The following is a 15,035-nucleotide window of genomic DNA, read 5'->3' on the forward strand; positions in this document are numbered from 1 at the left end:
TTCAATATTATGATCTGTGAAGTATTTATATTGATATTTATTGTGTATATCATATTTATTGTTTATTAATATTGTATTTATGCAGATTATTCAATTGTCCGGCTCACAAAAGGCTCAATACAGTATTTCAACTGGCTGTTGTTGTTGTTTTTTTTCTATCTATCTATCAAACACATGATTACAGAGGAAATGTACAGTGAACTGGAGTCTGGACCCAGTGGGTGTAAACAGCCGCTACAGCTTCTTTAGATGGAACAAATTGCTTCTATTCACAAATATATATATATACAAGTTGCTAATTCACAAAAATATTCCACTATAAATTATATTACTGGCATGAACTCCATAAGTATGTGTAAAAACCTGATGATTGTGTTTTCCAACATGATTTGAGAATGATCCAAAGAGCATCTACCCATGAATCTAAACTATTACTTTGTTATAACTTTTAACTTTTAAATCGAGCCTATTTTGTTTGTGGTCCCAACTGTACTGTATGTATGAGTTGTCTCAGTAATATTCTTATGTTTTACTGTGTAAGATTTGTTTAATGTAAGGTGTGTATATATAATGCTATATGACAATGTAAATGTTTCCAAGCGTTATACTGTGGAATGTAAAACAAGTAAATGTTGCTATATGGGAATAACAATAAACAATATAAAATAAATTTTTTATCAATACATTTATTTTATTTAGGCCTTTATTTTGATAGGACAGTTGAGTAATGACAGGAAATGAAGTGGAAGAGAAAGGTCGGGACTCGAGAATCGAACTCGGGAGGCCCATAGCGTAAGGCGTAAGAGCACTATATGTCTGTATGCTGTCCACAAGGCTAATGGCACCAACACAGTTCTTTTTTAACAGGAGCATGATGGCATGGATCTTAAGCAGAGGTGGAAAGTAACTAATTACCTTTACAAGCGTTACTGTAATGGAGTAGCTTTTTTGTGTACTTCTACTTTTTAAAGTAATTTTTAAAATCTGTAATTTTACTTTTACTTAAGTATATTTTGTTTGAAGTATTGTACTTCGCTACATTTTAAAACACATTAATAACTGAGTAAAAAAAATTAAAATATAAATTGCACCCTCGAAAGTCGAAACTACTGCAGTAAATAATGAGCAGGAGAACAAACTGGCACTAAAATCGCAAGAAAGATGGAGACGGACAAGACAGGCAGTAGTGGTGCAGACCCAGCTGAAAATGAAACCCCGTCGTATTTTGCTGAAGTTGAACTTGAAGGAAATTAACCTCTGGCCATATTTAAGCTCTATTATGCAGTATAAACTGTGTTTGCCTAGGGAGACCAAACTAGCAGCCTATAAAATCTCGACATCAAACTTTAGCAAGCATGTAGAGGTAAGGTAAATACTTGGTTGCATTGGTGGTTAAAATGAAGGTTTGACAGTTTAGCAAGAGATTTTGCACAAATTAGGCAAAAAGAAAGTGGTGCAGAACAACTTAATCCCCAGTTCTCCTCTGGAACCAACATGGTTTATTTCCAGGCTGCAATAATATTTTTAAAATAACCCAAAGAACATTGAAAGCACAAACATCTATCTGTACAATGTCAGAATTTTGCCTATATCAACTGTATAATGAAAAATATAAAACATTTATTCATTTGTTTTTTTAACGTATAATTATAATTTTCTTTCTCTATATCCAGATGTACACTGTAGATTTAATTTGAAATTTAAATGTGAATCCCTATGTTTGGTCCCCAATATGCGTTTCCTATGTAAGCCTGTATTTCTTTAAAATGAGGTACTATGTATGATGCTGTTACTGTATGACAAAATGAGTCACTATGAAAGATGTTTTTATTTTATAATGCTGTGGAAAAATAACCACATACAATTAAAAAGCAAAAAACAAAGTTGCTGTGGGGAAAAAGCACATGGGTCATATTTTTCTTTTGTATTTTACATTTTAACATGAATAAAAGAGACGTAAACAAAATAAAGTTAATCATAAACAATATGAAGTACAGGTCTTTTTTTTTAACAGGAGCATGAGGAAATGGATCTCAAGAGTCAGTGAAACATGCTCTCACATTCACACACTATAAACAGTATTGCACATTCATTCCCTCATCTTTCTGTCTCTGATATGTGAATTTGATTCATCAAATTCATTGTCCTCTCGTCATACATAAAAGGTGCCAAATAAGTCTCAAAGTCATAAGAGATTTAACATGGAGAGTTAATTTAAAAAAAAATTTTTGTAAATAATGCGCCTGCAAACTTTAACAGAGCGGCTCCTTTAAACCAATTCACTGTGAAATTTCTACTTTATTTCATAAACTGACAAATCTGATTAAAAATGCTAATTTGTTGAACCCAAATGTATTGATCATTGCATATTTTGAATGTATAAACTTTTAGTATAGGCCAATGGTGATGTAGGCTACATTTCAGAAGATTAAACCTAAATCAAGCCGGATTTTAACTCTAGAGCAGAAACATCTTCTGTACAAATTGAGCTTTTTGAGCTCATAATAAAAGCCCTTCTTTATTTGTATTAGCACAAAAGAGATTTTACAGAATTTGGGACTTGAATGAATACATCGCTTCCATTTTAGTATTATTTTAAACTTATTATTTTAAATCTGCTCTTATGATCTGATTCAACATCCCTTTACAGAATTTAGACAAATGTACAAATCATGAACATAAAAAAAGTTTTAAAACAATGTTCTCCTTTACATTGCTTATACCAAAAACCATTCGATCTTTGACTCCTTACCGACATCTTAGAAAAATACTATAAAAGCGCTTTCAAATGCAATTTAGTTCAGATACAAATATGGAAAAGCACTCTACTCTACTTTGAAAGTGTGAAGGACAAATACATGGACACTTCAGAGAAAGCGAGTCATCACATTCAGTTTTTTCCTCCACATCAGCAAACACACACACTCTCTCTCACACACACACACATAGAAACACAAAACGTCAAATACTCATGAGGTTTTCTTGGAAGGAGGCAGAGCGTGTGTTCAGAGAAGAGTCCGTAAGCTCACTTTGACACTCTGTGAGTAGCATCCATTTGTAAAAAAAGAAAATCCTAAAATGTTACATAAACTCCAGCTTTCAGAGTTAAAAGCACTGGTGGCGTTTACCCAGATACTCACGTCTCCGTCCTATCAGAAGAGTTCAAACTGGCAGCGGACAGCTATTCCTACGAGGAGCTCGGGCAGTGTGAGCAGTGGTGATGTGAGCGGGCCGTACGGTGAGTTCTTTCACAAGCGATTGTCGACACCTGCAGTATTCTTCAACTCGCTGACTTGTTCTGCAATATCACATTGTGGATTATACAATCAGTCCGAGCCCACCCACAATTCCCATCATTAAAAACGTTTTATTAGGTTGATTGATGGGACAGATCTAAACAGGTCGTGTAAACTCCAGTGCATAGCGATCAGGCTTTCACTGGGCTTTATACTCAATAGTTGATGGCTTCTGGTGCCCTCCAGCCTTCTATTGGCCATTCTTTCAGCCAATACAATTCACATGGAGAAACTCGTCCAGTGGCTGCTTTGCAGTGTCTCATTTTGGTGCAGAGATTTTAGAGGATTGGTTTTACCACATTGACCCATCTTCTTCAAATTTGGAAAGAAGAGGGAAAGATGATAAGGTTTACATGCTTTCTCTCCGCTCATTGCTGTGACCTCTTGGGATTTCCTCTTCTGCTGCAGTCATTTATTATTTTGGCACTTTTTTCTCTCAATCATATTGTTGTAAAGGTAGAAAATGCAATGTCTGTGTGTGTGTGTGTGTGTGTGTGTGTGTTTGCATATAGTTGTGTTGGAGAGAAAGTTTCAGACTGTAAGAGTGTGTAAAAATGAATGTGTACCATATATTTTCATCCACGGAAGTGCTTTTTTATTGGCAAGTGTGTTTGTTTCACACATGAGTCTGCATTCTCTGCGTGTGTCTCTGAGAGTATTCTGTGGGCGGGGTTGAATATGGAAACTGGGCAGAGCTGGGGTATTTTCCCGTGTTAGCGTCTTGACTCGTCCCCACCCCTTGTCCCGTAGGATACATTTCATAGGCTGGTCCTGCCTCCAAAGGTGGGGCGAAGCCTAACCTGTATTGAGGTGTTGTTGAATAAGCATAGCTGTCAAAAGCTAGCGGATTGGTTGATTCCAGCAGACCACGTTCTCCAGAATAGTCTGTGGTCTTGGAGACAGGGTTGGGCGGGGCTTGGATTTGCGACGCCCTGGCAATGGTGTTAAAATGGGTGTATGTGTTGTGAGCCATTCGGGAAGCGGGCCGGGGCTCGTAACGGCCTGTAGGTGCCGGGTGAATGTTGGCCACTGGGCCGCCGGCTGTCGCTGAAACTGAAGCGGGGTTCGGTGGCCGGAATTCCTGGTACAGCAGGGAGCGGGTGGAGGTGCGGACCTCGTCATGTGTCGTAGCTCGAACGTTGTAGTAGCCGTTGGTGGGGTCCTGAAATTACAGAAATATATCATTTCACTGATATGATATGTAATATTTCACAATTAAGTTTGCTCATGTAAATTTCATGGGTTAAACTCAGCCTTTGCAATAGGAATCTGTCAGATTGAGAGTTATATATGAGGCATCACACAAGTTGGTCATGTTTTGCTGAAATTTCTGTAATGTGGCCACACATTTAGTCCTGGTTTACATGCACTATATAGGGGTGTGTAAACATCTGTGTGTTAAAAAGTGTGGGGTTGGTAAGATTTGAATGATTTTCAGTCTTCAGTATCACATGACCATTCAAAAATCATTCTAATATGCTGAATTTATGCTCCAGAAACATTTCATATTATTATCATTATGTTGATTATTATTATTATGTTGAAAACTGTAGTGCTTCTTAATATTTTTATGGATACTGTAATACATTTTTTTCAGTATACTTTGATGAAAATAAAGTCTTACTGTATTGTATATTTTAGAAAAATAACTCCATAAACATGTTGGATCATAGCTATAATACTTCCTCTGTCTGTGTCAAACATTAAAGCTAAAGTGTGTAATTTCTGCACCACCAGCATCAGCAAACAGGATTTGAAAAATAATCACAGCTTTCAAGAACACTAGAACACAAACAGGAGGTCTGCTTTTGGTCAAGCAAATATATAGCCCCGCCCCAAACTCACAGCATTGGTTGAGCCAGTGTTACTGTGTGAGGCTGGTTGAGGTCTCAAACAGTGAAATGGTTTGATAGTGCCACAGTATTTTTTTACACTTTTAGAGGCAATCAACGTACTTAAACGTAAACTGACAGTAAACAGTAAACTGGAATTCCAAAACAATTGTACACTTCTCCTTTAAGTATAGCATTGATGTCTATATGCACCTGCGCTGTTTCTTACCTTGGGCTCAAACTCCTCCACCTTGGGCTCCACCGTGTCGCTCTGGAGGTCCTGCTTCAGGTCCATGTCATCTTTGAAGGGCTGGGTGGAGGGAGAGAGGGAGACAGAGGGAAGAAACTAAACCATCAAACGACAAAACACACACACGGAGAGAGGGAGGAAGAGAGAAGGAGAGAGAGGGAGGAAAACAGGATATCAGCTTTATCAGAATTGGTGAAGAATAGATGTTCTTAAGTTTGTGGTGGAAAGAAAGTCTTTCACCATTAGATACTTTTTATTTACAGATTTATCTTTTATTTATGTATTCAACAATATCTTTCTTTAATTCTTTCACTGTTATGAATAAAATTAAACAGAAATGGCTCATTTTGAAAAGCACTAAAACTGGTGGCTTCTAAACTCACTAAGTATGTTTACATGCACTTTAATAGTTTAATTTCAGTCAGACTAAAAGGTAATGTAAATGTTTGCTGCCAAAGCTGGACTAGATAATGTGATAGTAGATATTGTATAGAGCACTTAAACCATATTCAAATAAACACTAGATGCTCCAGCAACAAGTCATTTTTCTATTTTCACTGAAAGCAAAAATGCTTCACAAAGGATTACAATCACAATATGATTGATATTTCATACTGCTACACTACCATTCAAGTTTGGGTTCAGAAAGATTTTCTTTTAAAAGAAATAAAAACAATATATGAAAATGAATAAAGCAGGAGGCATTAAACTGATCACAATAATTGTTAACAAAAGCTTTCTATATCAAATAAATGATGTTCTTCTGAAATTTCTATTCATCAAAAAATCCAGAAAAAAATGGTTTCCCCAAATATTATACAGCACAGCTGTTTTCAACACTGATAATAATAAGAAGTATCTTAAGCACCAAATCAGCATATTAGAATGATTTTTGAAGGATCATGTGACACTAAAGACTGGAGTAATGATGCTGAAAATTCAGCTTCTCTATCATAAGAAAAAATTACATTACATTACATTAATATAACATAATATTTCAATATACTGTGCTGTATTTTTGATCAAATAAATGCAGCCTTGGTGAGCATAAGGGACTACTTTCAAAAACATTACAAATCTTACCGACCCCAAACATTTGAACTGCAGTGATTCATGAGGCACAATGTTTTAGAAACCATGTGCCCGACAAAATTTCGTCACACTTCTCTGCAGCTGGATAGGTGAGCTAACCAAACTAACCATCAATGTGAACTAACCAAACTCTGACATGACAGACTTAATTACTGGTAATAAAATAGCATGTCTGACCTGACCATATATTTATAAATGTTATATCAGACAGCCTGACAGTCTAGTTTATGCTATAGATACTCACAGAATACATAGCCTTTACCATTCGTGTGGCTGTGGAGGCGCCGGCAGCCTCTTCCTCAAGACTGTGAGTCTCCTTGTTGACCGTTTCCACTTTAATGTCTGGCTTCAAAGTGACTCCACGACGACCTGCAAGCATAATAGATCACTGACTCAAAGCCTCACATCACTTTAATCAATGAAATGATTTAATGGTTCCATTAAACCGCGGCAGTTTATAGGCAGTGGTCTGAAAGCAAGATTACGATTTCACTAATTTTATTGTTACCTCAGACTGAACCTACAACCTATGTGTTAGCAGGCTGCTCAATAGAAGGTAGAGCACATAAATCTTTAGCATGTGTCTCATTAAAATGGATATTTTGCATTGCAATGAGATGACGTCAAAGTTTCAATGAAAAAAAGCATAAAACTGTTTTTGCGTAAATGGTAAAACCTGCTGAGAATTTTCTTCTGTTTCTGTTAAGTTTGCAATTTTCAGTAATGTTTATTCTGATTTCTGCTTTTTTATTTTTTTATTTTGTTTAAAATATGTTTAAATTTAGCATAAATTAAAAGAAGCATATGAACTATGTTTGTAAATATAAATGCATATAAATACATTAAAATTAAAATATCCATTATTTTCAATTAGTGCGGGAAGAGTATTAACAAAAATGTTAATAGTAGTTCTAAAAATAGAATTATTATTGAAATGAATAAATAAACAACATATATTTTACGTAAATTCAAAATATAATTTATCATTTCAATTTTGAATATGCGGTAAATTTGATTTAGATGCTTTAGACATGCTTTTTTTTAATCTCTTTTCTGTCTTGTAGCCACACGGGGGCAGCAAACCATAATCAAGCATTTTTACACATTTTTTTTCACCATTTGACTTTCAGAGCATTGCCTTTTAAAACACATGTATATTTATTTTCTTAGAATCTGAATCCCAGTGATAATTTGGACAAATTCATCACAAACAAATGAACATGAAACACAGATGCACACACACACAGCCACACACACACACACACATACACAGTGTACTCACTGCCTTTGCGCTGTCGATACAGATAGAATATCAGAGCAAACAGGAGGAGCAGAAGCAAAATGGAAGATCCAACAGATCCACCTGCTATCACACCAACAGGCACTATATCTGAGAGAGAGAGACAGGTATAAACATACAGACACTATTCTTCAGACAGAGAGAGACAGGCATGAAACAGACATTTATATTACCTACAGACTCTACGTCTAAGTCAAAGACAGACAGTATAATATCTACAGGTACTACATCTGAGAGAGAGACATGTATAATAGAAAGGAATGAGATATCTGAGAGAGACCAACGGATGCTATATCTGAGAGGGAACGACAGGTAAAACACTTATAAATTCTATATGAGAGAGAGATAGGCATAATATCTAGAGATGCTAAATTTGAGAGAGAGAGAGAGGTATTATATGTTGGTGTTACATTTGAGAGAAAGACACCTAAAGACACTACATCTGAGAGAGAGAGAGAGCAACAATTATTATAACTACAGATACTATTTCTAAGTGTGAGAGAGACAGATCTCATCTACAGGCATTGTATCTGAGATGAAGACACCTGCAGACAATATATATAAGAGAGAGACCATTTATACCTACAGGTAATATACAGGTGCATCTCAATAAATTAGAATGTCGTGGAAAAGTTCATTTATTTCAGTAATTCAACTCAAATTGTGAAACTCGTGTATTAAATAAATTCAGTGCACACAGACTGAAGTAGTTTAAGTCTTTGGTTCTTTTAATTGTGATGATTTTGGCTCACATTTAACAAAAACCCACCAGTTCACTATAATGAAATAAATGAACTTTTCCACGACATTCTAATTTATTGAGATGCACCTGTATCTGATAGAGAGACCGGTATAAAAATCTACAGACATTAAAAAAGACACTTATGGACATTATATCTGAGTGAAAAATTATTATATTTACAGCCACTATATATCTGAGAGAAAGACATCTACACACTACACTTTACCTAAACATTACACTGTGTCTGTGGGAGAGACAGACAGGTATTATACCTACAGATGCTATATCTGAGAGCGAGAAAGAGAGAGCGAGTTGTTACATATCTGATATAGACCTATGAAAGTATGAATGTTCTATATCTGAGAGAGAGAGTTATTATACCTACAGACATTATACCTAAGAAAGAGACAGAGGGAGAGAATAAGACAGGTCTATAGACACTATACTGTATCTACCAGAGTGTTTTTTCCTGACCTGTCTCCTCTAGCGTGATGATCATGGTTCCTGGTCCAAAGGCGTTCCATGCTGTGCAGTTGTAGGTGGACTGGAAGTCAGACTCCATAACATTATTGATGGTGAGTGTGGACAGAACGGCGCCCCCTTGTGACGCAGGTCGGCTCTGTTCCACTGTGTACCTCTCCAACAGCGTCCCTCTCTCTTTTTCCCACACGTTCTCCTTCCAGGCCCAAACCTGCAGAAAAACATGTATGCATTCACACACACACACACACACACACATTAGTAAATACACACACAAGCAGGGTTTTAGGATTTTGCTCTGAACTGTGGGAGAGCAGATAGCTCATACAAAATGAACAACACTCCATCAAATATTCACAGCACTAATGTCCCTCTCAAACTGACAACAGAGCGACAGAGAGAGCGGGAGCGCAACAAGAAGGACGAGAGGATGAGGAACAAAAAGCATATGGCCCACTCTCCTTTCCTCTCCTCCACTTTCTTTCCTCGTTTATTCCATTATTCATTATCTCATAAGTACCGTCTTCACATTAAGGCCAGTCCTGTTGTGTCATGTCTCATTATCCAGTGAGCGATCAGACAGAGAGAGAGAGCAACAGAGGAGTGTGAGTCTCTATTACTAAACTCATGCATAATAGTACTATTATGGGCAAATCTAATTTTAATTTCATTTTTATTCCCTTTAATAACTTGCTTAAATATTACTCCAATGGTTCATTCCATTCTGTTAAGTTTGTGGACTGTTTATTTATTTATTTTTATTCAGTTTTTTACTACTACTTTTTCCCTATTTCACTATTCTTGCTTTACTTTTTTGGCTGTTATTTTAATTGATAATTTAGAAGCTATTATTTTATTTGTTAATATTACCATTTGTTTATTGTTTTTAATACTGCTTTTTCACACTGTTATTTTGGACTGTTGTTTTATTATATTTTTTATACATTTTCTTTTATAATTCATTCCATTGAAACCATTCAAATTTTAAATACTATAGTTCTTCCCTCTATTTCCACTTATTTTACATTTTTGCCATTATCATTTAAAAATGTAAATTAAAATATATATTGTTAATATTACAGTGCCTATAGAAAGTCTTCATACCCCTTCTTTTTTTCACATTTTGTTATGTTGTGTTATGTTAAACTACTTTAAATTACTTTTTTTTCACCGGATTTATCACAACTTTGCAAATTTATTAAAAAGGAAACACTGAACAAATGACATTGCACAAGCCTTCATACCCGTAACTCAAAAATTTAGTTAAAGCACTTTGGCAACAATTACAGCCTCAGGTTTTTTTGGGTATGATGCAGCAAGCTTTGCACATCTGCATTTGTTTTGTTTTTTTGCCAGTCTTCTCTTTAGATCATCTCAAGCTCTGTCAGGTTGGCTGGGGACCATCGGTGGACAGCCATTTATAGGTTCCTCCAAAGATGTCTGATTGGTTCCAAGTCCCAGCTGTGGCTGGGCCACTCGAGGACATTCATAGAGTCGTCCCTAAGCCACTCCTGCATTGTCATGTTGGAAGGTGAACTTTCAGCCCAGTCTGAGGTTCTGAGTCCTCTGGACCAGGTTTTCATTAAGGATATCTGTATTTAGCTGCATTCAGCTTTCTGTCTTCTCTGATCACTTCCCCAGTCCCTGCCGCTGAAAAACACCCCCACTGCATGATGCTGCCGCCACCATGCTTCACCGTTGGGATGGTATTATGCAGGTGATAAGCGGTGCTTGGTTTCCCTCAGACATGAATAAGGAATTGAGGTTCATCAGACCAGAGAATCTTTTTCTTTTTCATAGTCTGAGAGTTATTTGGGTGTATTTTTGTAAATTCCAATCAGGGTTTCATGTATCTTTACTGAGGAGAAGAAGCTTGAGTTTGGTCACTTTGCCATCAAGCCCAGACTGGTGGAGTGTCGCAGTGATGTTTGTCCTTCTGTAAGTTTCTCCCATCTCCATATAAGATCATGGAGCTCAACCAGAGTGATCATCAGTGTCTTGATCACCTCTCTAACCAAGTCCCTTCTCCTTCGATTGCTCAGTTTGGCCAAGAGTCCTGATTGTTTCAAACTTTATCCATGAAGGATTATGGAGGCCAAATGTTCCTGTGAAGCTTCAACAAAGCATATATTTTTTTGTAGTCTTCCCCAGATCTGTTTCAATACAATCCTGTCTCTCAGCTCTGCAGGCCATTCCTTTGACCTCATGGCTTAGTTTTTGCTCTGACATCCATTTCAGCTGTTAAACTTTATATAGAAAGGTGTGTGTGTGCCTTTCCAAATCATGTCCAATCAACTGAATTTGCCACAGGTTAACTCCAGTCGGAGTAAAGAAACATCTCAAAGATGATCCAGTGAAACTGGAATGCTCCTGATCTAAATTTCAAGTGTAAAAGCAAAGGGTATGAAGACTTGTGCTTTCCTCTTTAATAAATTTGCAAAGTTGTGATAAATCCGGTTTTTGCTTTGTCATTATGGTGAGTGGGGTGTAGATTTATGTGGGGAAAAAAGGAATTTAAAGCAGTTTAACATAATAACGCAACATAACAAAATGTGAAAAAAAATGAAGGGGTATGAAGACTTTCTATGGGCACTGTATATTAGTTAATATTACTATTTGTTTTATATTAATAATTATTTATATTAATAATTAATATTGGGCTGTTGTCTTATTTTATTTTATTTTATTTTATAAACCATTCCTTTTTTTCTTTGTTAATACTACAATTTGTTCCCTCTATTTTCACTATTCTTCTTTACCTTTTTGCAGTTATTTATTTTTTTAAATGATTTTATCTGTTAATATTTGTTTTCTTTGTTTACTATTTTAATACTGCTATTTTTACTTTTCTTATTTTTATTTATTATATTGATTTATGTTGTGTTTTTTTTTTTTTAAACACCATACTTTATTTGTGACCCTGGACCACAAAACCAGTCTTAAGTCGCTGGGGTATATTTGTAGCAATAGCCAAAAATACACTGTATGGGTCAAAATTATAGATTTTTCTTTTATGCCAAAAATCATTAGGATATTAAGTAAAAATCATGTTCCATGAAGATATTTTGTAAATTTCCTACCTTAAATATATTAAAACTTAATTTTTGATTAGTAATATGCATTGCTAAGAACTTCATTTGGACAACTTTAAAGGCAATTTTCTCAGTATTTTTTTCACCCTCAGATTCCAGATATTCAAATAGTTGTATCTCGGCCAAATATTGTCCTATTGAAAAATTGACCCTTATGGGTTTTGTGGTCCAGGGTCACATTTGCTGCATTTGCACTATTCTTATTTGTTTTACCTATTCAGCACAGCAGTTTTTATTGTGACAAAGAAGCATGCTAAAATGAGAGAAAGGAAAAAGAGTGACTAGAATGGTGGGTGAAGGAGAACAATAAAGATGAGGAGGGTGACTAGAGGACAGGTGGAAGGAAGAAGGAGAGAGAGAGTGAAGGAAGGAGGAAAAGAGGCAGAGCGTTGAGTAAAGTGCTGAGATTGTTAAAAGCTCACTCATTTGTCTGTCATGTCGTGTCGTCGGCTGGTGATAATCGACACTGAAAGGTACAGGACTTTGTTCTGTGCCGTCACTCTTTTTCTCCCCCTCCCCATCAGCCCTCCTCATCTTTCATGTCTCATTTGATATCTTCTTGACCTCTATTTTTCACGCTTCCTTTGGCTCTCTCTCTCTCACTCTCTCTCAGCTCTCTCAGTATTCAATCAAGTATAGTGTAAAGATGATAAAGGAAGGACGAAAAACAAGTACAGTAAGAGACGTTAATAGAATACATAAAGCTGAATAAAGCTGCTTTATGTCATTTCTGCACCATTAGTGTCAAGAAACAGCACTGGAACCCAGGGAAATTACATCGGCAATGCATAACCAGAATTTCCTACTTGTAAAAAAGGAAGAGTAGCCCCACCTCAAAAGCACAAACTTTAGAGCTCTAGAAAGAGACATTTCGGTTGCACTTTATTTTACAGTACGTATACTTTCATGTACTTACAGTGTACTTAAAGTGTACATACCTAAGAAAGTACTGGTAATATAAGGTAACTACATGGGGCAGGGTTAGGTTTAGGGGTAGGTTCAGGGTTAGCACCTAGTTATTACCCAGTTATTGTAATTACTTCAATAAGTACACAGTATGTACATGGGGAACAGGACTGTAAAATAAAGTGCTACAGACATTTCTGTACTAAAAAAATCTTGATTATTTATTCCACATTCATTTTTACACAGTATCTGCGCAATGCATGAAATGCATGTTTGCGGTAAATCACAGCATGCCACATGTCCAGAATAACCTGTAATAAAAGCTGTATGTATGTACTGTACAGAGTGGGATTTCAACTCACAATTTTGTCTGGCGGAGGAGTGCTGGCTATGTAGCATTTGATTTCCCCCTTCTCTCCTCTCACGGCATACTGGATCGGCTCACTCGAGATGATTGGAGGACCTGGACACCCAATCACATCATAAGAGTGTCATATCACATTTTTCAAATCTAAGACATATTTTTGTGTAGTTATGTATGTGTTACTGACCATTGACTGTAAGAGTGACTTCTGTTTCTCCGACACCAATTCTGGGAACGATGGCTTTACACACATACTGTCCTGCATCTGCCTGACTCACAGACTTCAGGAATAACTGATTACTATTACTGAGGACCTGAAAAACAAAGAGTTGAATAAAGAAAGATAGACAGCATTAAAAATAGTCATAGAGTGATTTTGCTGTATGTGTACATGTGTAAAAAAATTTCATGTGTGTTAGAGGTGAGTGAACTTTGTAGGGTGTAGATAGCATTATCTAGAGTGCACTAACCATACTGGAGCCCTTCTTGGTCCATGTGAGGGTGAGCGGAGGATTTCCTGACCATTTACAGTTAAGTGTGACATCAGAGTCAATATCCACTGTTACAGGCCTCGGCTCCACCACCAAAATTGGGCCAACTACATGAAAGAGAAAAAGAAGACAACAAGGTTATTATATTTTACTTTAAACAATTAAGATGAAGATTTTTTTTTTTTTAAACTAAAAACAACAGAAAAACAGAAAAAATACAAATGAACCACTAAAAGTAATTAAAAAACAAAAACATTTCCCTAAATGAAATTATACAAACTGGCATCAGAAAATATTCAATCTGCATTTTAATAAACACATTTCTCAATCTGTGGCTGTGAAAATGGTGTTTTCTAGATATGGATATTAAAATCAAAACAAAACTATATTTAAATGTGAGAATGAAATATATAAAAATACAATTTGCACTAGCAGAACTGCTTAGCAATGGCAAACTCATACAGTATAACATAAACCTATCAATAGACCTGTGTGGTAGATCTTTGGACGGATGGACTGAGATACTCACAGTGAACGTCCACCAGAATACTGACGTTAGTGCTGCCCACTGCATTAAAGACCAGGCAGGACACAGGTTCAGTGAAGAACGAGTGATCTGCTGTCGTCTCAAACACACTTTCTCTCGCTCCGTCCAGAATCACGCCCCCTTTAGCCCACCTACAACACATTATGGTTATTATAGTTAACTAAAACTCATGCAAAGAAATCATTACATTGTTAACTGAAATAAAATATTTTTTTTTAAACTTTAATTTATTGTATTTCAGCTATTTGCCAAGGCAGCGTTTCTCATTTTCTTGAGGTACTAAAATAGCTAAAACCAAACCTTGAATACAAATTTATAAAAACTATAGAGATATATTTAAAATAAATGAATAAACAAAAATGTCAAAAACATACAACAAAATGACAAATAAATTATAATAGTATCTAAACGATATAAAAATAACACTGCATATGTAAAACAGAGAGAGCACATCACTGCGATCAGCATATACACCCACACTACACACTAACCTGTAGCCCATAATGGGAGGGTTGGCAGTGGCCTGACAGGTAAATTTAACTCGCTCTCCTTCTAGAACCGAGCGAGGTTCTATAGACAGGACGACTGTAGGAGGATCTGGAGAGAGAATGAGAGGTCATTAGGGCCCTTCTTGTGGATATAC

At 36.1% G+C, this 15,035-nt stretch overlaps 1 protein-coding gene across 4 annotated transcripts in view; it reads right to left on the reverse strand.

Annotated features, from left to right (window-relative positions):
- Positions 1 to 1,809: 1,809 nt before the first annotated feature.
- The window catches only part of kirrel1b (kirre like nephrin family adhesion molecule 1b), a 49,033-nt gene continuing 35,807 nt past the window's right edge, over positions 1,810 to 15,035 (reverse strand). Inside the window, exons 6-15 of one of the 4 annotated variants that reach the window (XM_058761947.1) lie at positions 14,884 to 14,989; positions 14,375 to 14,523; positions 13,825 to 13,952; positions 13,542 to 13,668; positions 13,353 to 13,453; positions 8,987 to 9,203; positions 7,753 to 7,860; positions 6,733 to 6,839; positions 5,358 to 5,438; positions 1,810 to 4,458 (exon numbers count right to left, since the gene is read on the reverse strand). In XM_058761947.1, the coding sequence (XP_058617930.1) occupies positions 3,913 to 4,458; positions 5,358 to 5,438; positions 6,733 to 6,839; positions 7,753 to 7,860; positions 8,987 to 9,203; positions 13,353 to 13,453; positions 13,542 to 13,668; positions 13,825 to 13,952; positions 14,375 to 14,523; positions 14,884 to 14,989 (1,670 nt within the window). In that variant the 3' untranslated portion in view covers positions 1,810 to 3,912. Of the gene's footprint in view, positions 4,459 to 5,357; positions 5,475 to 6,714; positions 6,840 to 7,752; positions 7,861 to 8,986; positions 9,204 to 13,352; positions 13,454 to 13,541; positions 13,669 to 13,824; positions 13,953 to 14,374; positions 14,524 to 14,883; positions 14,990 to 15,035 lie in introns of all 4 variants that reach the window. The other 3 variants (XM_058761928.1, XM_058761937.1, XM_058761921.1) reach the window with 3 other exon arrangements.

Source organism: Onychostoma macrolepis, chromosome 02, assembly GCF_012432095.1.
Source record: "Onychostoma macrolepis isolate SWU-2019 chromosome 02, ASM1243209v1, whole genome shotgun sequence".
NCBI classification, from domain to species: domain Eukaryota; kingdom Metazoa; phylum Chordata; class Actinopteri; order Cypriniformes; family Cyprinidae; genus Onychostoma; species Onychostoma macrolepis.